Source organism: Cebus imitator, unplaced genomic scaffold (assembly GCF_001604975.1).
Source record: "Cebus imitator isolate Cc_AM_T3 unplaced genomic scaffold, Cebus_imitator-1.0 Scaffold6, whole genome shotgun sequence".
Classification (NCBI taxonomy): Eukaryota; Metazoa; Chordata; class Mammalia; order Primates; family Cebidae; genus Cebus; species Cebus imitator.
The window spans coordinates 6,885,288-6,902,840 of record NW_016107321.1 but is presented as its reverse complement, the minus strand read 5'-3'; the positions used below and the strand labels follow the sequence as shown (position 1 = coordinate 6,902,840).

At 38.8% G+C, this 17,553-nt stretch overlaps 1 protein-coding gene and 1 long non-coding RNA gene across 3 annotated transcripts in view; both read left to right on the top strand.

The window, feature by feature from the left end:
* Positions 1–17,553, top strand: part of SNX9 (sorting nexin 9) — a 112,268-nt gene that overhangs the window by 82,371 nt on the left and 12,344 nt on the right. For both annotated transcript variants that reach the window (XM_037741924.1, XM_017538628.2), the window contains 3 exons: positions 9,875–10,005; positions 15,371–15,474; positions 16,709–16,812. In XM_037741924.1, coding sequence (XP_037597852.1) covers positions 9,875–10,005; positions 15,371–15,474; positions 16,709–16,812 — 339 coding nt within the window. The remainder of the gene's footprint in view (positions 1–9,874; positions 10,006–15,370; positions 15,475–16,708; positions 16,813–17,553) is intronic.
* Positions 16,820–17,510, top strand: LOC108311261. Its single transcript, XR_001828115.2, has 2 exons — positions 16,820–16,989; positions 17,300–17,510. It is a non-coding gene; the product is annotated as an uncharacterized LOC108311261 (long non-coding RNA).

Below are 17,553 nucleotides of genomic sequence, written 5' to 3'. Positions count from 1 at the left end.
CACATACTGCAAACAGGTTATACAGACAAGCTGCATCATTTCATTAGACAAGTGAGCGCTGGCCGGAGAAGCCACAGAGCTGCTAAGTGTTAATAAAGGAAGAGGCTGCCCCATTTTCTACTTAGATTATTACCCCCTCCCTTTTCTTATTTTTTAAAAGTGCCACATTCCCCCCCCCACCCCAATCTTTTGGTAAGTAACCCATGGTGTTACTAGAGCACCTTGTGGGCATTCAGGTAGAAAGAGTTTATTTCTGTGCCTGGGAATTGTTTTTGTTTTTAATCTCCAGCCTAGGGTAGGCTCTGGTACTCTGTGTAGGCACTCAGGGGCTCAGCATGTGTGTGTTAAAATAAAGGTTGTGAAGAAACAGACTTAAAGGTTAAGCAGAGTTTTAGTATATTGCTAGAAAATGTTCACATTCATGAATTAGTGAAAATAGAAAAGAGTGGATCGAGGGTGAGAGGAGGTCTTAAAAGATCAGAGCCAGAGAGGCCTGTAAGAGATGTGAAGGAGATGTGAAGAGGCTCACCTGAACCCAGGGAGAAGAAACATGGAGGGGTGAAGGAAGGGTTCTTTCCCCAAACGTCAGGGAAGACCAGAGGCGATGGAATTCTCACTGCACTCGCAAGAGTCAGGATAAACAGTTCAGGGAGGGCCTGCGACTTCACAGCCAGGTGGTGATGCCAGATGGAGACATGTTAGCACTGCGTGGGGTTTGCCCCACGTGTGCCTGGACACTTCCCGAGTGCTTCTCGTCTGTCCTCACAGATAGTCGTTTTCATCTTTACTTTATAGATGAGGAAAAGGAAATCCAGAAACGTTAAACAGGTTCCCCTCTCTCTTGCCGAAAAAGGAATTTGAATCTGATCCCACAGCTTACTCTGTTCATGTTAACATTTGGACTGACTAATCTTTCCCTAGAATTAGTATTCATACAATGAGTAAATTACTCTCCTTAAAACATTACTCTGTATTTTACTTTGTTTTATGTTTATTTTTCTCTGAAATGTTTTGTGGAGATGGAAACTTTTGTTTTTGATTTTGATGTTTTTGGAAAACTTTTCAAAAGTTTCAAATTGTCATAGCAAAATGGAAAATGGGGCTACACTGCTGAGTAGAGAAGCACATCCCTACAGTCCCCTAGGTGACACTTGAGTGGTCCCTCATGGTGCTGGGGCCGTGGAGTGACAGCCAGGCAGCCGTGGGCTTTGCTGCCTTCTGCCCAGAGGGGCTGACTGCACTCCTTCTTCTAACCCAGCTCAGACACTCCCTGTACCTCCTTTTGTCATCCTTACTGCTTTCCATCAGCTTTCTTTTTGAAAATACAGATTTCTTTCCATGAAAACTTCAGTTCTGCCTTTTAAAATTATAGTCTGTTTCCTTCAATTTTGTACTCTGCTTTATCAACTTAGCCCAGTGTGTGCTCCATAGTGTTTAAATACATGGATTAATGGCCTATTTCAGGATTGTAGGAAATTCTCAATCTTTTAGATTTTAATATATTGTTTATTCTGAATGGGATAATTCAGTGCTCATTTAAAGCTTCAGAGAGCCATGGTTCTCCTTTCATACTAAGGTTTGTTTAAAAAAAAAAAAATAAGTTCAGGCGTGCAGCCAGGGGAATGCCATAGAAAAGCAAGAAAGCAGCAGCCCCTCGGTGTAAAGAAAGTTGAGCTTTGATTCACTGAGTGGGATGTGAGCCAAGGAAGCCGAAGAGCACAGAAGGGCTTCTATTCCCCTCTCACTGCTTTCCTCCTGCCTGTGATGCCTACAGATCATGATTATAGAAGAACTCCCCTCTAACTTCATTACGGGAAAAAAAAAGAAAAAAAAAAAGGAATGATTAGTAGATGATGCTGTGACATTACTGTGGACCCAATAATTCATCCATGAAAAATGTACAGTTAAGATTTCTTTGTTTTGATATTACTGTTCTTTATGGAAATAATATTGAACGAATATGATTTTATTCCTGGTACCAAACTGATATATTTACATACTTAGTGAAAACCTTAGTAAGGTTCATTGAAAACAGGGAAATAAAAGTTTCTCCTTTTTTTTAATTCTGTACAACTTGATCTGAAAATCCTACCATGCATAAAATTACATCTGAAGTCATAAGCTTAGAGATAAACCAGCTATGTCAGAAAAATTTTCACAAGAATAATTTTTCAATAAAACAAGAATCACTGAATTTCAACCAGTGATTGGGTAATGAACTCTGGGCGTAACTCACCTGGCCTTAATGGGGAGTTCATCGTATCCCAGGTTCTTGCTGGCTTTCCGGCCAGGAGGTGGATTGTCATCTTTCCAAGGCATGAGGCTTTGTTTCTGCTTAATCTACTCCTAGTAAATGCAAAGTTTGAAATGCTTTAGACAATGTCTAGACTCATTGTTCTGTTCAAGTCTACTTTTTAGATGGTAAAAGTTTTTGATAAGTAGGTGCATAATATCTATATTTTATTTATATATTTCTTTATTTTTTATTTTGGAGACAGGGTCTCACTCTGTCACCCAGGCTGGAGTGCAGTGGCACTATCATAGCTCATTGCAGCCTTGACTTCCTGGACTCAAGCGATCCTCCCACCTCAGCCTCCTAAGTAGCTGAGATTATAGGTGCATGCCACCATTGCCTGGTTATACTCATAATTTCTATTAAAAAAAAAAAAGTTCAGGTTTTTTTTAAATTTTATTTTTAAACTTATGTACAGTAAATTCACTCTTAGGTGTGCAGTTCTGAGTTTTAATAGCTACCACTGCAGTCTTGCAACCACCACTACATTTCATGGTACAGAACAGTTCCGTCACCTCCCCAGGTTCTCTCATGCTGCCCATTCCCCTAGTCTTAACCATGGCAACAGCTGATGTGTGCTTTGTGTTCATAATTTTGCCTTTTCTAGAGTGTCATTGTAAATGGAAGCAAGCAGCATGTAGTCTTTTGATTGTGGCTGCTTTCATTTAGCATAACACATTTGCAATTCATCCATTTTGTTGTTGCTAGTGTGTTCTTTTTATATAAGGCCAGTAGTATTCCAGTGTTTAGATATACCATAGCTTGTTTATGCGTGCACCCATTGAAGGCAATTATGAATAAAGCTTCCATAAACATTTGCATACAGGTTTTTGTATGACCATAGTTTTCATTCCTCTTGGGTAAATAGGAGTAGAAAGACTGGGTCCTTTGGCAGGTATGTGTTTAATGTTTAAGAAATTGCCAGACGGTTTTTCAAAGAAGCGATACCATTTTGGAATCCTCAACAGCAGTGTATGACAGTATCAGTAGTTCCACCACCTTACCTGCACTTGACAGTGTCAGGTTTTCTTCATTTTAAGCAATCCTATAGGTATGGAGCATATCTCAGGGTGGTTTTGATTTGCATTTCCTGATGGCGAGAAGGATTGAGCATCTTTTTATGTGCTTATTTCCCACTGTAGATCTTCGGTGGTGAAGCCTCTGTTCAGATCTTGTGCTCATTTTTTATCAGTCTTTTTTCTTATTGTTGAAACCTGAGATTTTAAAAATATATATATTCTGGACACAAGTTATTTGTTAGATTCGTGATTTGCAAATAACTTCTCACAACTGCGGCTTTGCTTGGCTTATCATTTTCTTTTCTTTTTTTTTTCTTTCTTCGACAGGGTCTCACTCTGGTCACCCAGGCTGGAGTGTAATGGCACCATCTCAGCTCACTACAACCTTGACTTCCTGGGCTCAAGCAATCTTCCAGCCTCAGCCTCCCGAGTAGCTAGAACTATAGGCTCTCATCAGCAGTGCTTGCTAACTTTTTGTATTTTTGATAGAGACAGCTTGGTTCCTTTACAACATTGTTTTGGCTGTTCTTTTTCTTTTGCCTTTCCTTGTAAATTTAAATGTCAGTTTGTAGATATTTATAATTGTGTTGGAATTTTTATTGGAAGCACATTGATTCTGTAGATTAATTTTCACATCTGGATAGCTCATTTTCTTATCTATATATAGAAATATATTTGATTTTCATTCGTGTTTTGTAGTCTTCAACATTCAGATTCTGCATATATTTTGTTAGATTTCTATGTAAGAATTTCAGGCCGGGCACGGTGGCTCACGCCTGTAATCCCAGCACTTTGGGAGGCCGAGGTAGGTGGATCGCCTGAGGTCTGGAGTTCAAGACCAGCCTGGCCAACATTGTGAAACCTCATCTTCAAAATAATAATAATAATAATAATAATAACAAAAATTATCCAAGCATGGTGTTGTGCACCTGTAGTCCCAGCTACTCCGGAGGCTGAGGCAGGAGAATCGCTTGAATCCGGGAGACGGAGACTTTGTCTCAAAAAAAAAGATTTCTATGTAAGAATTTCATTGGAGAGTTGTATTGTAAATGGTACTATTTGGTTTTTAAATTTCTGTTTTCTACTTGTGTATTGCACGTAGAGATACAACTGATTTTTGTATACCCACCTTTTATCTGTGGCCTTGCTACACTCAGTAGTTGCAGGAGCTTTTTTGTGGGTATGGATTCTTTGTTGTTTTTTTTTTTTTTTTTNGCTTTTCTTTTTTAATGTAGACAATTATGTCAGCTTGGAATAGAGAGTTTTATTTCATCCTTTCTAATCCATGGGCCTTCTATTTCTGTTTTTGTTTTATTGCACTTGCAAGAACTTCCTGTATGCTGTTGAATAGAAATGGTGAAAGCAATCATCTTTGCCTTATTCCAGGTCTTAGGACAGAGCATTCAGTCTTTCACCACTATGTATGATGTTAGCTGTAGGTTTTTTGTTAGATGTGATTTTATCAAGTGAAGGAATTTCCCTTCTGTTTCTAGGTTGCTGAAAGTTTTCGTTCATGAATAGATACTGAATTTCGTTTTATTTGTGTATCCATCGAGTGATTGTATGGCTTTTCTTCTGCTATTAATACAGTAAATCACATTGATCAGCTTTCCACTGCTGAACCAGCCTTATATGCCTGGAATAAACCTCCCTTGATGGCGATAGATTATTCATGTATATTGCTGGATTCAGTTTACTAGTATTTGGTTGAGGATTTGGTTCACGATGATGATTAGTCTATAGTTTTCTTGTTATATCTTTGGTTTTAGTATCAGGGCAGTGCTAGTCTCATAGGATGAGTTTGGAATTATTCCCTTCCTTTTTATATTCCGGAAGAGATTGATACTGTTCTATAAGTGTTTGATAGAATTCACCACTGAAGTCATCTGAACCTGGAGTTTTATTTGTGGGAAGTTTTTAACTATGGACTATTCAGGCTATCTCTTCTACAGTGAGCTTTGGTAGCTTGGATCTTTAAAGGAAATTGATTTATTTCATATAAGTTGTTAGGTATGGTTTTAGAGCTGCTCGTCATAGTTCTTTGTACTTTTAAAGACATTAGGGTCTGTAGTGATATATACTGCTTCATTTCTGATTGTTATCATTGTTACCTCTCTTTTTTCTTTGGTTTTATTGAAATTTCTCTTTTCTGTTTTATTGTTTTCTGTTCTTTTATCATTTCTCCCCATCTGCTTGATTTGAGTTTGATTTCCTCTTTTTCTAGTTTCTTAACATAGAAATTTAGATTATTGTTTTGGATATTTCTCCTATCACAGGCATCAAATTTTCCTCTAAGCACTGCTTTTGCTGCATTCCATAAAGTCTGATATATTGAAGTTTCATGTTCATTCAGGTCAAAACATTTTCTAATTTTTCTCATAAGTTCTTATTTGATCCGTGGGTTATTTAGAAATATACCTATATCTCAGTATCCATGGGAATTGGTTCCAGAATCTCCCACAGATACCAAAATCCATGAATGCTCAAGTGCCTGATATAAAATGGTGTAGTATTTGCATATAACCTGTGTATATCCTCCCATATATTTTAAATCATCCCTAGATTAATTATAACACCTAATACAATGTAAATGCAATATAAATCACTATTATACTGTATTGTTTTGAGAATAATAACAAAGAAAAAAGTCCATACATATTCATTACAGAAACATTTTTTTTCCTCAAATATTTCCAATCTGAGATTGGTCGAATCCATGGATGCAGAGCATGGGGATACGAGAACCAACTCTGCTTTTAATTTCCAAATATTTGGCTATTTCTCAAATTTTTTTCTTTTGACTTCTAGTTTTATTTTATTATGTTCAAAGAACATACTTTGCATGATTTTTAGTCCTTTTACATTTACTGAGACTTGTTTTATGGCTTAGCATATAGTCTGTCCTAGAGAATATTCCATGTGTGCTTCAAAAGAATATGTGTCTGTAGCAGTTAGATGGAGCATTTCATTCGTGCCAGTTGGGCTGGGTTGATAGTGTTATTCAGGTTTCTATATCCTTGCCAGTTTTCCTTCTAGTTCTATCTATTATTGAGTATTGGGTGTTGAAATTTAACATTATTATTGGTGGACTGTCTCTCCTTTTAATTCTGTCACTTGTTTTGTGTATTTTGAGGCTCTTTTGTTAAGTAGACATACAGTTTGTAATATCTTCCTGATGTAGTGATTCTTTTATCAAGACATGTCCCCCATTGTCTCCTGTAAGATTTTCCGTGTTAAAGTGTACTTGTCTAATACTAATATAACCACTCCACTTCTCTGATGGTTACTGTTTGTATGGTATATTTTTTTCTCATCCGTTTACTTTTAGTATATGTGTGTCTTTGAAACTAAGCTATTTCTCTTACAGGCAAGATAGTTGGATCTTCCTTTTTTTAATTAAGTCTGACAATCTCTGCTTTTGATTGGGGTTTTTAGGCCATTTGTATTTAATATAATTATTTACATGGTTAGATTCACATTTGCTATGTTGCTACTTGTTTTCTGTGTCTTGTTTGCTTCTTTTTCCTCCTTTACTGCCTTTCCTTTGTATTAAATAAATATTTTACAGTATATCGTTTTAATTCCTCTCATTGTTTAAACTAAATTTTTAAAGTTATTTTCTTAGTGGTTGCCCTAAGGGATATAATATGCATCTTTTTTTAACATCATAAAACACTTTAGATGAATACTAATTCCAGTAAAATATGGAAACTTTTCTCCTACATAGCTCTATTTCCTTCTCTCATTTATGCTGTTATTTTCATTTGTATTACATCTGTATGTTATGTATCCAACAATAGAGTGTGGTAATTACTGCTTTCTTCAGTCTTATTTCTTTTAAAGATGCTAAGGAAACAAATTAGAAAAAATATATCTGTAGAGTCTTTTACATTAACCCTTATATTTCTGGTGCTGTTTATTTCTCTCTGCAGATTCAAGTCACCATCTTTAGTAATTTCTTTTTAGCCTGAAGGACTTCCTTTAATACTTCTTATAATGCAAGTCTGTTATCCATGAATTCTCTCATTATTTATCTGGGTATGTCTTTATTTTTGGTGGATAGTTGTACTGATCTGGCTCCATTATGTCAAACAGCAAGTCAGCTGTTAATGCTGTTTATCTCACATGCCTGCACCACTACATGTGATCAGTCGTTTTTCATTTGCTGCTTTCAAGGTTTTGTCTTTGTCTTTCAGTAGTTTAACTGTCATATCTAGTTGTGAATCTCTGTATCCTACAAATACAGACTGTGTCGAGGTTTGTTAAGCTTCTTGGAAGTGTACATTAATTTTCCATCAAATATGAGGCGTTTTCTGCCATTATTTCTTCAAATATTTTTGTCTCACTCTCTCTTCTTCCTCTGGGATTCTCATTACAAGTGTTTGGTGTGCTTGATGGATTCTAAGGTGTGTTCATTTTACATTTCGGTTTTTTTCTCTCTGTTCTTCATATTCTGTTGATCTATCTTCAAATTCGCTGTTTTTTTTTTTTTTTCTTCTGCTAACTTAAACCTTCTGTTGAGCCTTATCTGCAGTGAATTTTTAATTTTAATTACTATACTTTAAACTCCAAAATTTCCATGTGATTCTTTTTTGGTAACTTCTCTGTCCTTGAAACTCTGTGTGTTGATCCTCTGTCATATTTTTCTTTAATTTTTAGACTTCCTTTAGTTCTTTAAACATCTTTATAGAATCTGCTTTATCTGCCACATTCTTTTTTTCTGCTAAATTCCACATCTGAGGCTACTCAGAGATAGTGTCTATCGACTACGTGTTTTTTTCTCAGTATGGGTCATATCTTGCTATTTCTTTGCATAGCTCTTAACTTTTTGTTGAAAACTGGACATTTTTGAGAATATATTTTAGCAACTGTGGATTCTGAGTTTACCTCCCTGAAGGTTGTTGTTTCTGCCTTTTGTTTGTTGGTTAAGTAACCTGCCTAAGATTACATCTCTGAAGTCTGTCTCCCTGGCAGTTCAGTTATTGCAATGTTTGTTTATTTTTATTATTTTTACATTGCCTTCCTAGGGTTTGCTCCTGTGTCTTTTGTGGATTGGTAGTAAGCCTATGATTGATTGACAGAGGTTGTGTCCAACCACCTCAGGCCAATAAGGCTCCTGTTCTCTGTTGATGTAACTAACTCGATGTAACTCATCCAGAGCTCAGGTCATTTTCATGTTGCCCTGGCTTTTACTTTCTACCAGACCCTTTTGTGTCGCCTTTACTTGTCTGTATAGCCTCAGAGTTGGCCAGGATTGTGCGCCTGGCCTGGACCCTCTCTGGTCTCCACTGTTGATGCACACAGCCTCAGCCTGGGATTTGCATAGTTCGACCTTGGCTATCAGGGCTGTTGGCCCTCCCCATTCATCTGTGTCTGAGATTGTCACTGCCACCGACACCCCCGATGAACATGGGCATCTCCCATCACTCGAAATCAAGTGAGCCTCCTGCCCTGCTGGAGAAGCTGCAGCTGCCCATCTTCACAGCCTGCTCCACCCTAATGGTACCTCCATGTTGAATACGTGTGAGGTGGGGTGGCACACAGGCTGCAGGTCCAGGGGAGATGGGAGCAGCCTCCCAACACCACAGATTTCCACCGTTGTCACCTGAAGTTCAGTTCTTCAAGCATACACACTTCTCAGATGGCCATTTGCCTTTTGTTGATTTCTAGAGCAGTGATTTGGTTGTTTTGTCAGTGTTGTTCAGCTTTAGAGTTGCTTTTGGGGGGTAGGGTTAGTTGATCTCTCTAGGCCGTAGCTGGAACTTCTATCACTAGAAGCCTTTGAACTAATGGTAATTTTTGTTTGTAGGTCTGTAAACATTCTCAGTGTTCACTTGATGTTTGTTATGCCAGCCTTGTCAAGCTGACTTTCTACTTTTAAGACAGGAAGAACCACTCATTAAACTCAGTATGGTCATAAATTCTGGAATAGCAGCTTACATTATTGCATTCATGGAAAAATTCCTTTGCTATTTCAGCTTAAGTAATTTAAAATACATGGAGGAAAAAAGCTACAGCTTTGGGCTACTTTTCATAACGTTAAATTTAAACTTGTGTGTATGTAATTTATATTGCATTTTGACACATTTTTATAATATGGAAATGTCACATACTTTGTAAGAATGACATGAAATTCCACTTACCACTCCTTTCTTGCCTATAGGACTTCATGTGGCCACACAGAAACTGGCCCGTTCACTTACAGGAAAGACACAGGCATCCATGTTGAAATAAGATTTTATTTTATTTTTAGTATTTTAGGGGTACTTGAAGAAAATAGCACTTTGAGGCTGTCATTATTCTTGTCACAAAGGGTTTGTGAATATGTTAAATTGGAATTACATTCTTAAAAACTGAAGTCTGTTGCATCTTACCTGTGGGTCTCTGAGCATTCATTGTGTTGCTTGTTTTTTAGATTGGTGAAAAATCACCATGGTTTACTTTTTGCTGAATAGCTTTCTGCCAAGTAGCCAGTAGCCATAGAAATGGTTTTTCAGTTACAGTGTGGACAGTAATTGATTTTAGACAAAGTTGTATGTCATTCTTGCTGTGTCTCTTGCAGGTCGCTTTGAAGAGGAATTTATCAAAATGCGCATGGAGAGACTTCAGGCCTGGATGACCAGGATGTGTCGCCATCCAGTGATCTCAGAAAGTGAAGTTTTCCAGCAGTTCCTAAATTTCCGAGATGAGAAGGTAGGACATTGTGTTAACGTGCATCAGAGAATATTGAGAGTTACATTCACACCAAATTTATTTTCGAAAGGAGTTAAAATTTGTTGGTTAGTTATTTCTCCTTTCCTCCACTGACAGTGAGGGGACAGAAACCTAAATCCCCACCATAGGAAATTTTTCATGTTGTGTGAAGAGCTGCCTGCCAGAAGGGCTTCCCCCACCACTGGGAGTGGGTTAGCTCAGGAGGGGCAGGGGCAGGGTGAAGGATGTAATAGGGTCAGCAGTTTTTTCCTAGATGTTTATAAAAATAGGATAGGCCCCTAACTCTGCAGGTATTATCAGCATGAAGTGAGGGAAGGAGTGAACAGTTTTCCCAGTCACGCGGCCCTTACAATGTAATAGCATGATGACAGGAAAGGGAGAGGCAGAGATGAGCTGTTCTTCCCAGATCCAGGCCATTTTCATCCCTGTAATGGTGAGTCCAAAGTCAATGCTGGCCTCTCTCGCTGCCCGCCCCTGTGGCCGGTTGGTCTGCCAGTGATCATCTGTTCTTCATTAAATTCAAAGAGAAGTTGGCTGCCTGACATCTCATAATTGGAAATAGTTTTCTTTCTCAGTAAGCATTTACTGTACTCCTTATTGTATCATTTTATTCTCTAAAGATGTTTCTTCCACAGTTTCTCTCAAAAAATACTGCATACCTTAGAAATGCCCTAAAGAATAAAAGCAGGAGTTGGCTCAGAAGCCACAGCAGACCGCTGAAGCTCACAAGCCACAGCAGATGCTAAATACATTATCAGCCTGGGAAATAAATTCTGAAGCTGTTTTTGTCTTTAATCAAATAACAGAATATCATATACCCTCTTGGAATTTTGAGAGGTTTACTTGCTAAACTTCTTTGTAGTACTTTTCCCTTGTTGAAGTGAATGCACAGTAAGTTTTAAGTATTAAGGCTGTGTCTCCTTGTCTTTGTGAATTTGTGTATATCACAGGTCTCTCGCTATGTCTTACGAATTTGTGTATATCCATGGTGAGAGGATACTCAGTCACCCTATGTATGTCATGTAGCTATTTAGTAGTAAAACTAAGTTATTTGAATTCAGTAAATGTTTTGTTACTTTGTAGTTACAGAAACTACAGGGAACTGCCTCCAAGTTTGTTGCCTTCCTGGTTCCCACAGTGCCTTAACCAGGGCTTATTTGATAGATTTTCCGAGGATTTGATTTAGAAAGCACTTCTGAAAGTCATGTTTTATGCATGGTGGAGTTTAAGAATAATAAATCCTAGACATTGGTTGTGTTGTTTTAAATGACTGCCACCTTCAAAGAGTGATCAACTTGTCATACAAGTGGTATGAGAGAAAAAAGAAAGAACTTGGAATCAGGGCACTTGAGTTCTAGTCTTAGCCCCAATTGTAACTGCCTCTGTGATCTTAGTGAAGGTATTTGATCTCTTTGGTCCAGAGTTTCCTTACTTGCTAAGTGGCAGTGTAGAACTACATAGAAACTATGATTCTGTGGTAAGTAGCAGCTTATGTAAATAAATGGTGAACACAGAAACCTCCGAAGAATCTACAGAGAAATTATTAGAAATAAGTGGTTAGTAAGGTAGCTGGATATAAGACATTGCATATTTATCACCAAAAACTGAAACTGAAAATCTAGCGGAAAAAAATCTAGTTCGTTGTTATTTGATACTACCGTAACATCAAAAGTATCACATATCCAGGAATTAATACAAGAAAATGCACAAAAGAGCTACATAGAAAACTATGAAACATTATTGAGAAAAATAATAGAAGACGTAAATAAATTTTCTAACACTGTGTCTCATGGACTGAAAACAATAAAGATGTCATATGTAGAAAATCAGAATGCTAAGAATAGCCAGGATGCTCTTGGGAAAGGATGAAGTAGGAGGAGAACTTCACTGCGTATCAGAACTCATTGTGAAGCTAAAAACTTTAAAAGCATGGTATCGGCATGAGGCTAGACAAACCAACCAGTGGAGCAGAACAGAGTAGACGCTTGATCTGTGACAAAGATGGCACTGAGCATAGTAGGGAAAGGATAGTCTTTCCAGTAACTGGTGCTGGGTCAGTTGGATGGCACACCGCAGGGAAATGAAATGTGCTCACTACCTCACTACAATCTGCAGTTTATTTTATTAGGGCTGTTACTGATATTATTATGTTTTTAAAACATGACCCAGGCCAGTTGCGATGGATCACTTGAGATTAGGAGTTCGAGACCAGCTTGGCCAATATGTCAAAAACCTGTCTCTACTAAAAATACAAAAGTCGCCAGGTTTGGTGGCACACACCTGTAATCCCAGCTACCTGGGAGGCTGAAGCAGGAGAATCGTTTGAACCTGGGGGTGAAGGTTGCAGTGAGCCAAGATCGTGCCACTGCACTCCAGCCTGGGGAACAGAGCAAAACTCTGTCTCAAATATATATACGTATGTGTGTGTACATATATATATATATTTTGTGTGTCTGTGTGTGTGTGTGTGTGTGTGTGTGTGTGTGTGTATTATATTTGAAATTAGCTTTAAAGTAAGAAAAAACATCCCAGAGGTAGAATGGAGGAGAGTACCTGTGAAACAAGATTGGCACCTCCCAGGGAACAGTAGTGCCTGGGCGGCTTTTCCTGTGGCCACATGTGCTAAAGATTGAGCTGTGGGTCTCCTGTGAAGTCACAGCAGACAGGCATTTAGAAAGTTCCTTTCACTCTTTGAGTATTGGTTGAAAAATCTCAAAAGTATTGCAAGCAACAGTAGTAGCTATTGGATCAGACCTTAAAGGTAAGGGTGGAAAGACTTAACCAGTTAGCTTGAAAGCTAAAGTTCTCCCAGAATATGGAGGCACTAAAGTAGTTCTAGGCAAGGGTCATTTCTTATTTAGAGGTGGTGCCATTCTTGGAAAGTGTGTAAGCCGAAGTAAGTCCCTACTGAAATGGCATCACATGCAGCTGCCCGTGCCATCACAGCTGAAAGACTTCCTCCTGTAAATGACTTCCATATCTCTTACACTAAACTATTGATATTAAAAAAAAGATTGGCAAAGTGTTGATAATTATCGAAACTGAACCTGTAGAGGTTTATTTTACTTTTCTCTTTTGTATATGTTTGAAAGTTTTCATTGTATAAAGTTTTTTGGAAAATGATTTCCATGTGGTTCACAGATCTAAATGTGAAAAGCAGCACAGTAATGCTTACAGAAGATAACGTAGGAGAACATCCTCATATCCTAGAGAGCAGGGAAGTATTTCTGAAATATGACATGAAAAAGACCATGCAGGAAAGACGTGGATAGACTACATTAGAACTTTTTTTTCAGCAGAGCCATTACGAGCAAAAAACATGCTACTGAGTAGAAGATACTTGCAACATATATAAGCAGTGAAGGGCTAGATTTTAGAATATTTGAAAACATCGATAGGCCCAGTAGAAAATAGGAGATTTGATAATGTATTTCAGAAAATAAGGTGTCTGATCAACAACAGATGTATAGAAAAGTACTTAATTTCATTAGCAATCAAGAAATACAAATTAAAACCCACAGCAAGATACCACTACACGCTCACCAGAATGGCTAAAACTGATCAGACCAAGTGTCATCTTGGTACGGTGAGATGCTGCTGGGACTCATAACATCTTGGGGGAAATTGGTAAGACCAGTTTGGAAAAGTTTGGCATTTACTAAGGTTGAACCCCTCCTATGACCCGGCATTTCCACTCCTGGGTGTATACTGAATAGAAATGCATGCACACAGACACCAGGAGACATGTACATAACAGCTGTATTCATAACTTGATAAGGGTGGCCACTAGTAGTAGAATGGATAAATAAATTGGGGATTCCTCATACAGTAGAATATTATACAGCAGTGAAATGAATGAGCTATAGTTCTACACAAGAATGTGACTGTACTTCCTAACCAAGATTGAGCAAAAGAAGCCAGACGCTGAAGAATGTGTTTAGGGTTCGTTGCTAGCTTGAAAAACTAGCAAGACAGGTCAGGTGCTAAAACTCTAAACAAAGAGTTTAGGTGTTAAAACTCTAAACAAAGTATCTTAGTCTGTTTGTGCAGCTGTAACAAAATACAGAACACTTGAGACCAGCTAATTTATCAAAAACAGAAATTTATTTCTCACATTTGCAGAGGCTGGAAGTCAAAGATCAAGGCACCAGCATTTGGTGGTTGGTGAGGGCTGCATCTTCCAAAGGGGAGAAATGCTGAGTTCCTACATGGTGGAAAGTGGAAGAGCAAAAAGGGACAAACTTCCTCCATCAAGCCCTTTTATAAGGACACAAATCTCATTCCCAAGGGGAGCAGCCCTCGTGACCTTATCACTTCTTAAGGACCACACCTCTTCATAGTATCACATTGGCTATTAAGTGTCAAAACATGAATTTTGAAGTGAACTCATTCAGACCATAGCAGAAAAGCAAGGAAATGAAAACCGCAAGAGAAGGGTTATTACTTACCTTGTGTGGGGGTGGGGAGGAGGTAGCAGTACTTAGGGAAAGGACAATGAGGGGGACTTTTGGAAGGGAGCTCTTTGCTCCATCTTGGCCTAGGTGGTTGTTAGGCAGGTCTTCATTTTGTGACAATTCATTGCACTGGATATTTTTGCTTTGGGTACCCTGTGTGTGTGTATACCTTAATATGTTTTTTTTTAAATAGATCATAATACTGGTTTCTAGCTTATATTTTAGAAAAGCATTTACCTTTTTAGAAAACAGTTAACCTAAACATTTGAGGTACTTGGTCAGAATGCATCGGTGGGCCGAGCCCAGTGGCTTATGCCTGGAATCCCAGCACTTTGGGAGGCCGAGGTGAGCAGATTGCTTGAGCCCAGGAGTTCCCGACCAGCCTGGTTAACATGGCAAAACCCCATCTCTACAAAAAATAAAAAAATTAGCCAGGCGTGGGGGGTGTGTGCCTAAAGGCCCAGCTACTTGGGGGGCTGAGGTGGGAGGATCACTTGAATCTGGGAGTTCAAGGGTACGGTAAGCTGAGATCACGCTACTGCACTCCAGCCTAGAGGGCAAAGTGAGACCCTTTCTCAGGAAAAGAAAAAAAGTATAGGGTGTTTCTATTTGCCATGTTTATGTAGATAGCCACTGGAAAGGGAACATGGCTGAATCGGTTCATTCGCAAAAGACTTGGTCCCATAAGGGCCGTTCTGTGGCATGACACTGTTCATGCCCTGAGATGACATTTGGGGTATAAAGGTATTTAGCCCATGGTGCAGAGGGAGATAGAGTGGGAGCTGCTTTCTGAATATTAGATAAAGGTGATCAGTGAACTGGTCCTGTTGGGGAATTTTGGAGACCAGTTTGTGCTGTCCACTTGAACATTACCACATTCTCATTTACAGGAATGGAAAACTGGAAAGAGGAAGGCTGAGAGAGATGAGCTGGCGGGAGTCATGATATTTTCCACCATGGAACCAGAGGCACCTGACTTGGACTTAGTAGAAATGTGAGAGGCGCTGCCAGGTTTTCCTTTTTCTCAATCCACAACCTCCTCCTTTCAGGCCTCAGCCAGGATAGCCGCAGCTGAAACTCAAATTGTCAGACTAGAGTTTTATGAAATGAGCAGGATTTGTAGTCCAATGACAAGGGAAATATTGTTTGTACATAGAAGTACTGTCTTTCTAACCATAACATCAGATTAAACTTCTTTCTTTTACCTTGAAGCCAGTGACTTCGTAGTTGACGGTGTTGAGTAGCTGTTTCCAATAGTGTGATGAAACCAAGGGGAACAGAGCTGCCTAAAACCCACACAATATTCAGACAGCAAATCTCTTTGAACATGGCATTGAGGCAGTCTCTAACCTGCTTTTTCTGTATGTTTTTTTTGTTTTTAATCTATTGATTTTAATTATTTAGTTTTTAAATACAGGCTCATTTTAAATACATTCTACTCCTTGAAACTTTGGAGTAGTTCCTTTTCTATTAAGGACTTATAAGAAATTTGTGTTTTTAATTTTAAGCTTTTTTATCATAAAATTATTGCGTATGTGTTACCAAAAGTATAGACGAGAAACACACACACACACATAAACATAACCCTTCAACCACCCAGAGAGAAAAATCAGTGTTAATATGTTAGTGTACAGTCTCCCAAATCCTCCTCTGTACACAATTATAGGAAAGATTGTTTAAACAAAAATGACCTCACACTATCCATTTTGTTTTATAATCTGCTTTTTTCATCTAACAGTATATTGTGATCTTTTCAGGTTGGTAAATACACTTTGACACCCTTTTAAAGAACTCTGGTATCTTCAGGGTCACTTAGCTGATTATGCGTCCAGGTTATTGTCTGTTTCATGGAGTACTTGGAATGAATGACCAGCTGGCATCAGCAACCCCCGTTATCCTTTTATGGATTTGATGGTCCCTCCAGTGATTGGAATTTTACTAAATGAGATATTCAAGAAGTTATTATTTTATTTACTTTAGAATAATTATAATTAAAATTGACCAAGAATTGAAGAGGAAGAAAGGAAGCAAAGTTAAAATAATAACTGCTTTTTAAGTAGTTCTTCAAACGTCTGCATCAAGCCTGTGTTTAAGGCTAACTTAGTGCCAGGGGAGTTGTTACCATGCAGGAAAACAAGTGTCTGTGGTTATGTTTGGCCTGCGTGTCTCCGATCGACAGCAGTGCTGTTTCTCCTGCTCATGTGACTGATGGCTGCCTTTGCCCACAGAGAGCAGAAGTGCGAGGCCGTCGGGAAGTTCACCAAGGCCATGGATGATGGAGTGAAGGAGCTGCTGACCGTGGGGCAGGAGCACTGGAAACGGTGCACGGGGCGTAAGTCCACTGCTCACAGCCGGCTGGGCTTTTGGGTGCTGATGCAGGCGCAGTTTTATGCCCCTGATCATAGCGGGAACCTGATGCCTTGAATAGAAATGTATTTGGTGGATGGCAGTAATGTCCCTCCTGTGACTGCTTAACCTCACTTCACAAAAAATTGACTAACAAAGCCAGGTTGGCCGGGCACGGTGGCTCAAGCCTGTAATCCCAGCACTTTGGGAGGCCGAGGCGGGTGGATCACAAGGTCAAGAGATCGAGACCATCCTGGTCAACATGGTGAAACCCCGTCTCTACTAAAAATACAAAACATTAGCTGGGCATGGTGGTGCGTGCCTGTAATCCCAGCTACTCAGGAGGCTGAGGCAGGAGAATTGCCTGAACCCAGGAGGCAGAAGTTGTGGTGAGCCAAGATCGCGCCATTGCACTCCACCCTGGGTAACATGAGTGAAACTCCGTCTCAAAAAAAAAAAAAAAACAAAGCCAGGTTAAGAAATCTCATAAGGAGCACCATGTTCACTTAATTAGGTCCAGTAATTTCGGGCTTTATAATCTTTGGAAAATTAATCATTTTTGCCTGTTTTGAGAGTGCTTGTCATTATTCTTAGTCTCATTTTATTTTTTAATCTTCATTTGGTAAGATGTTGTATATTTGACTAAAGCCATAATTTTTAGAAAAAAAAAAAAAAAAAAAAAAAGCATAGTCATAGAAAATACGTCAGAGCAGAAGCACTGCCGAGG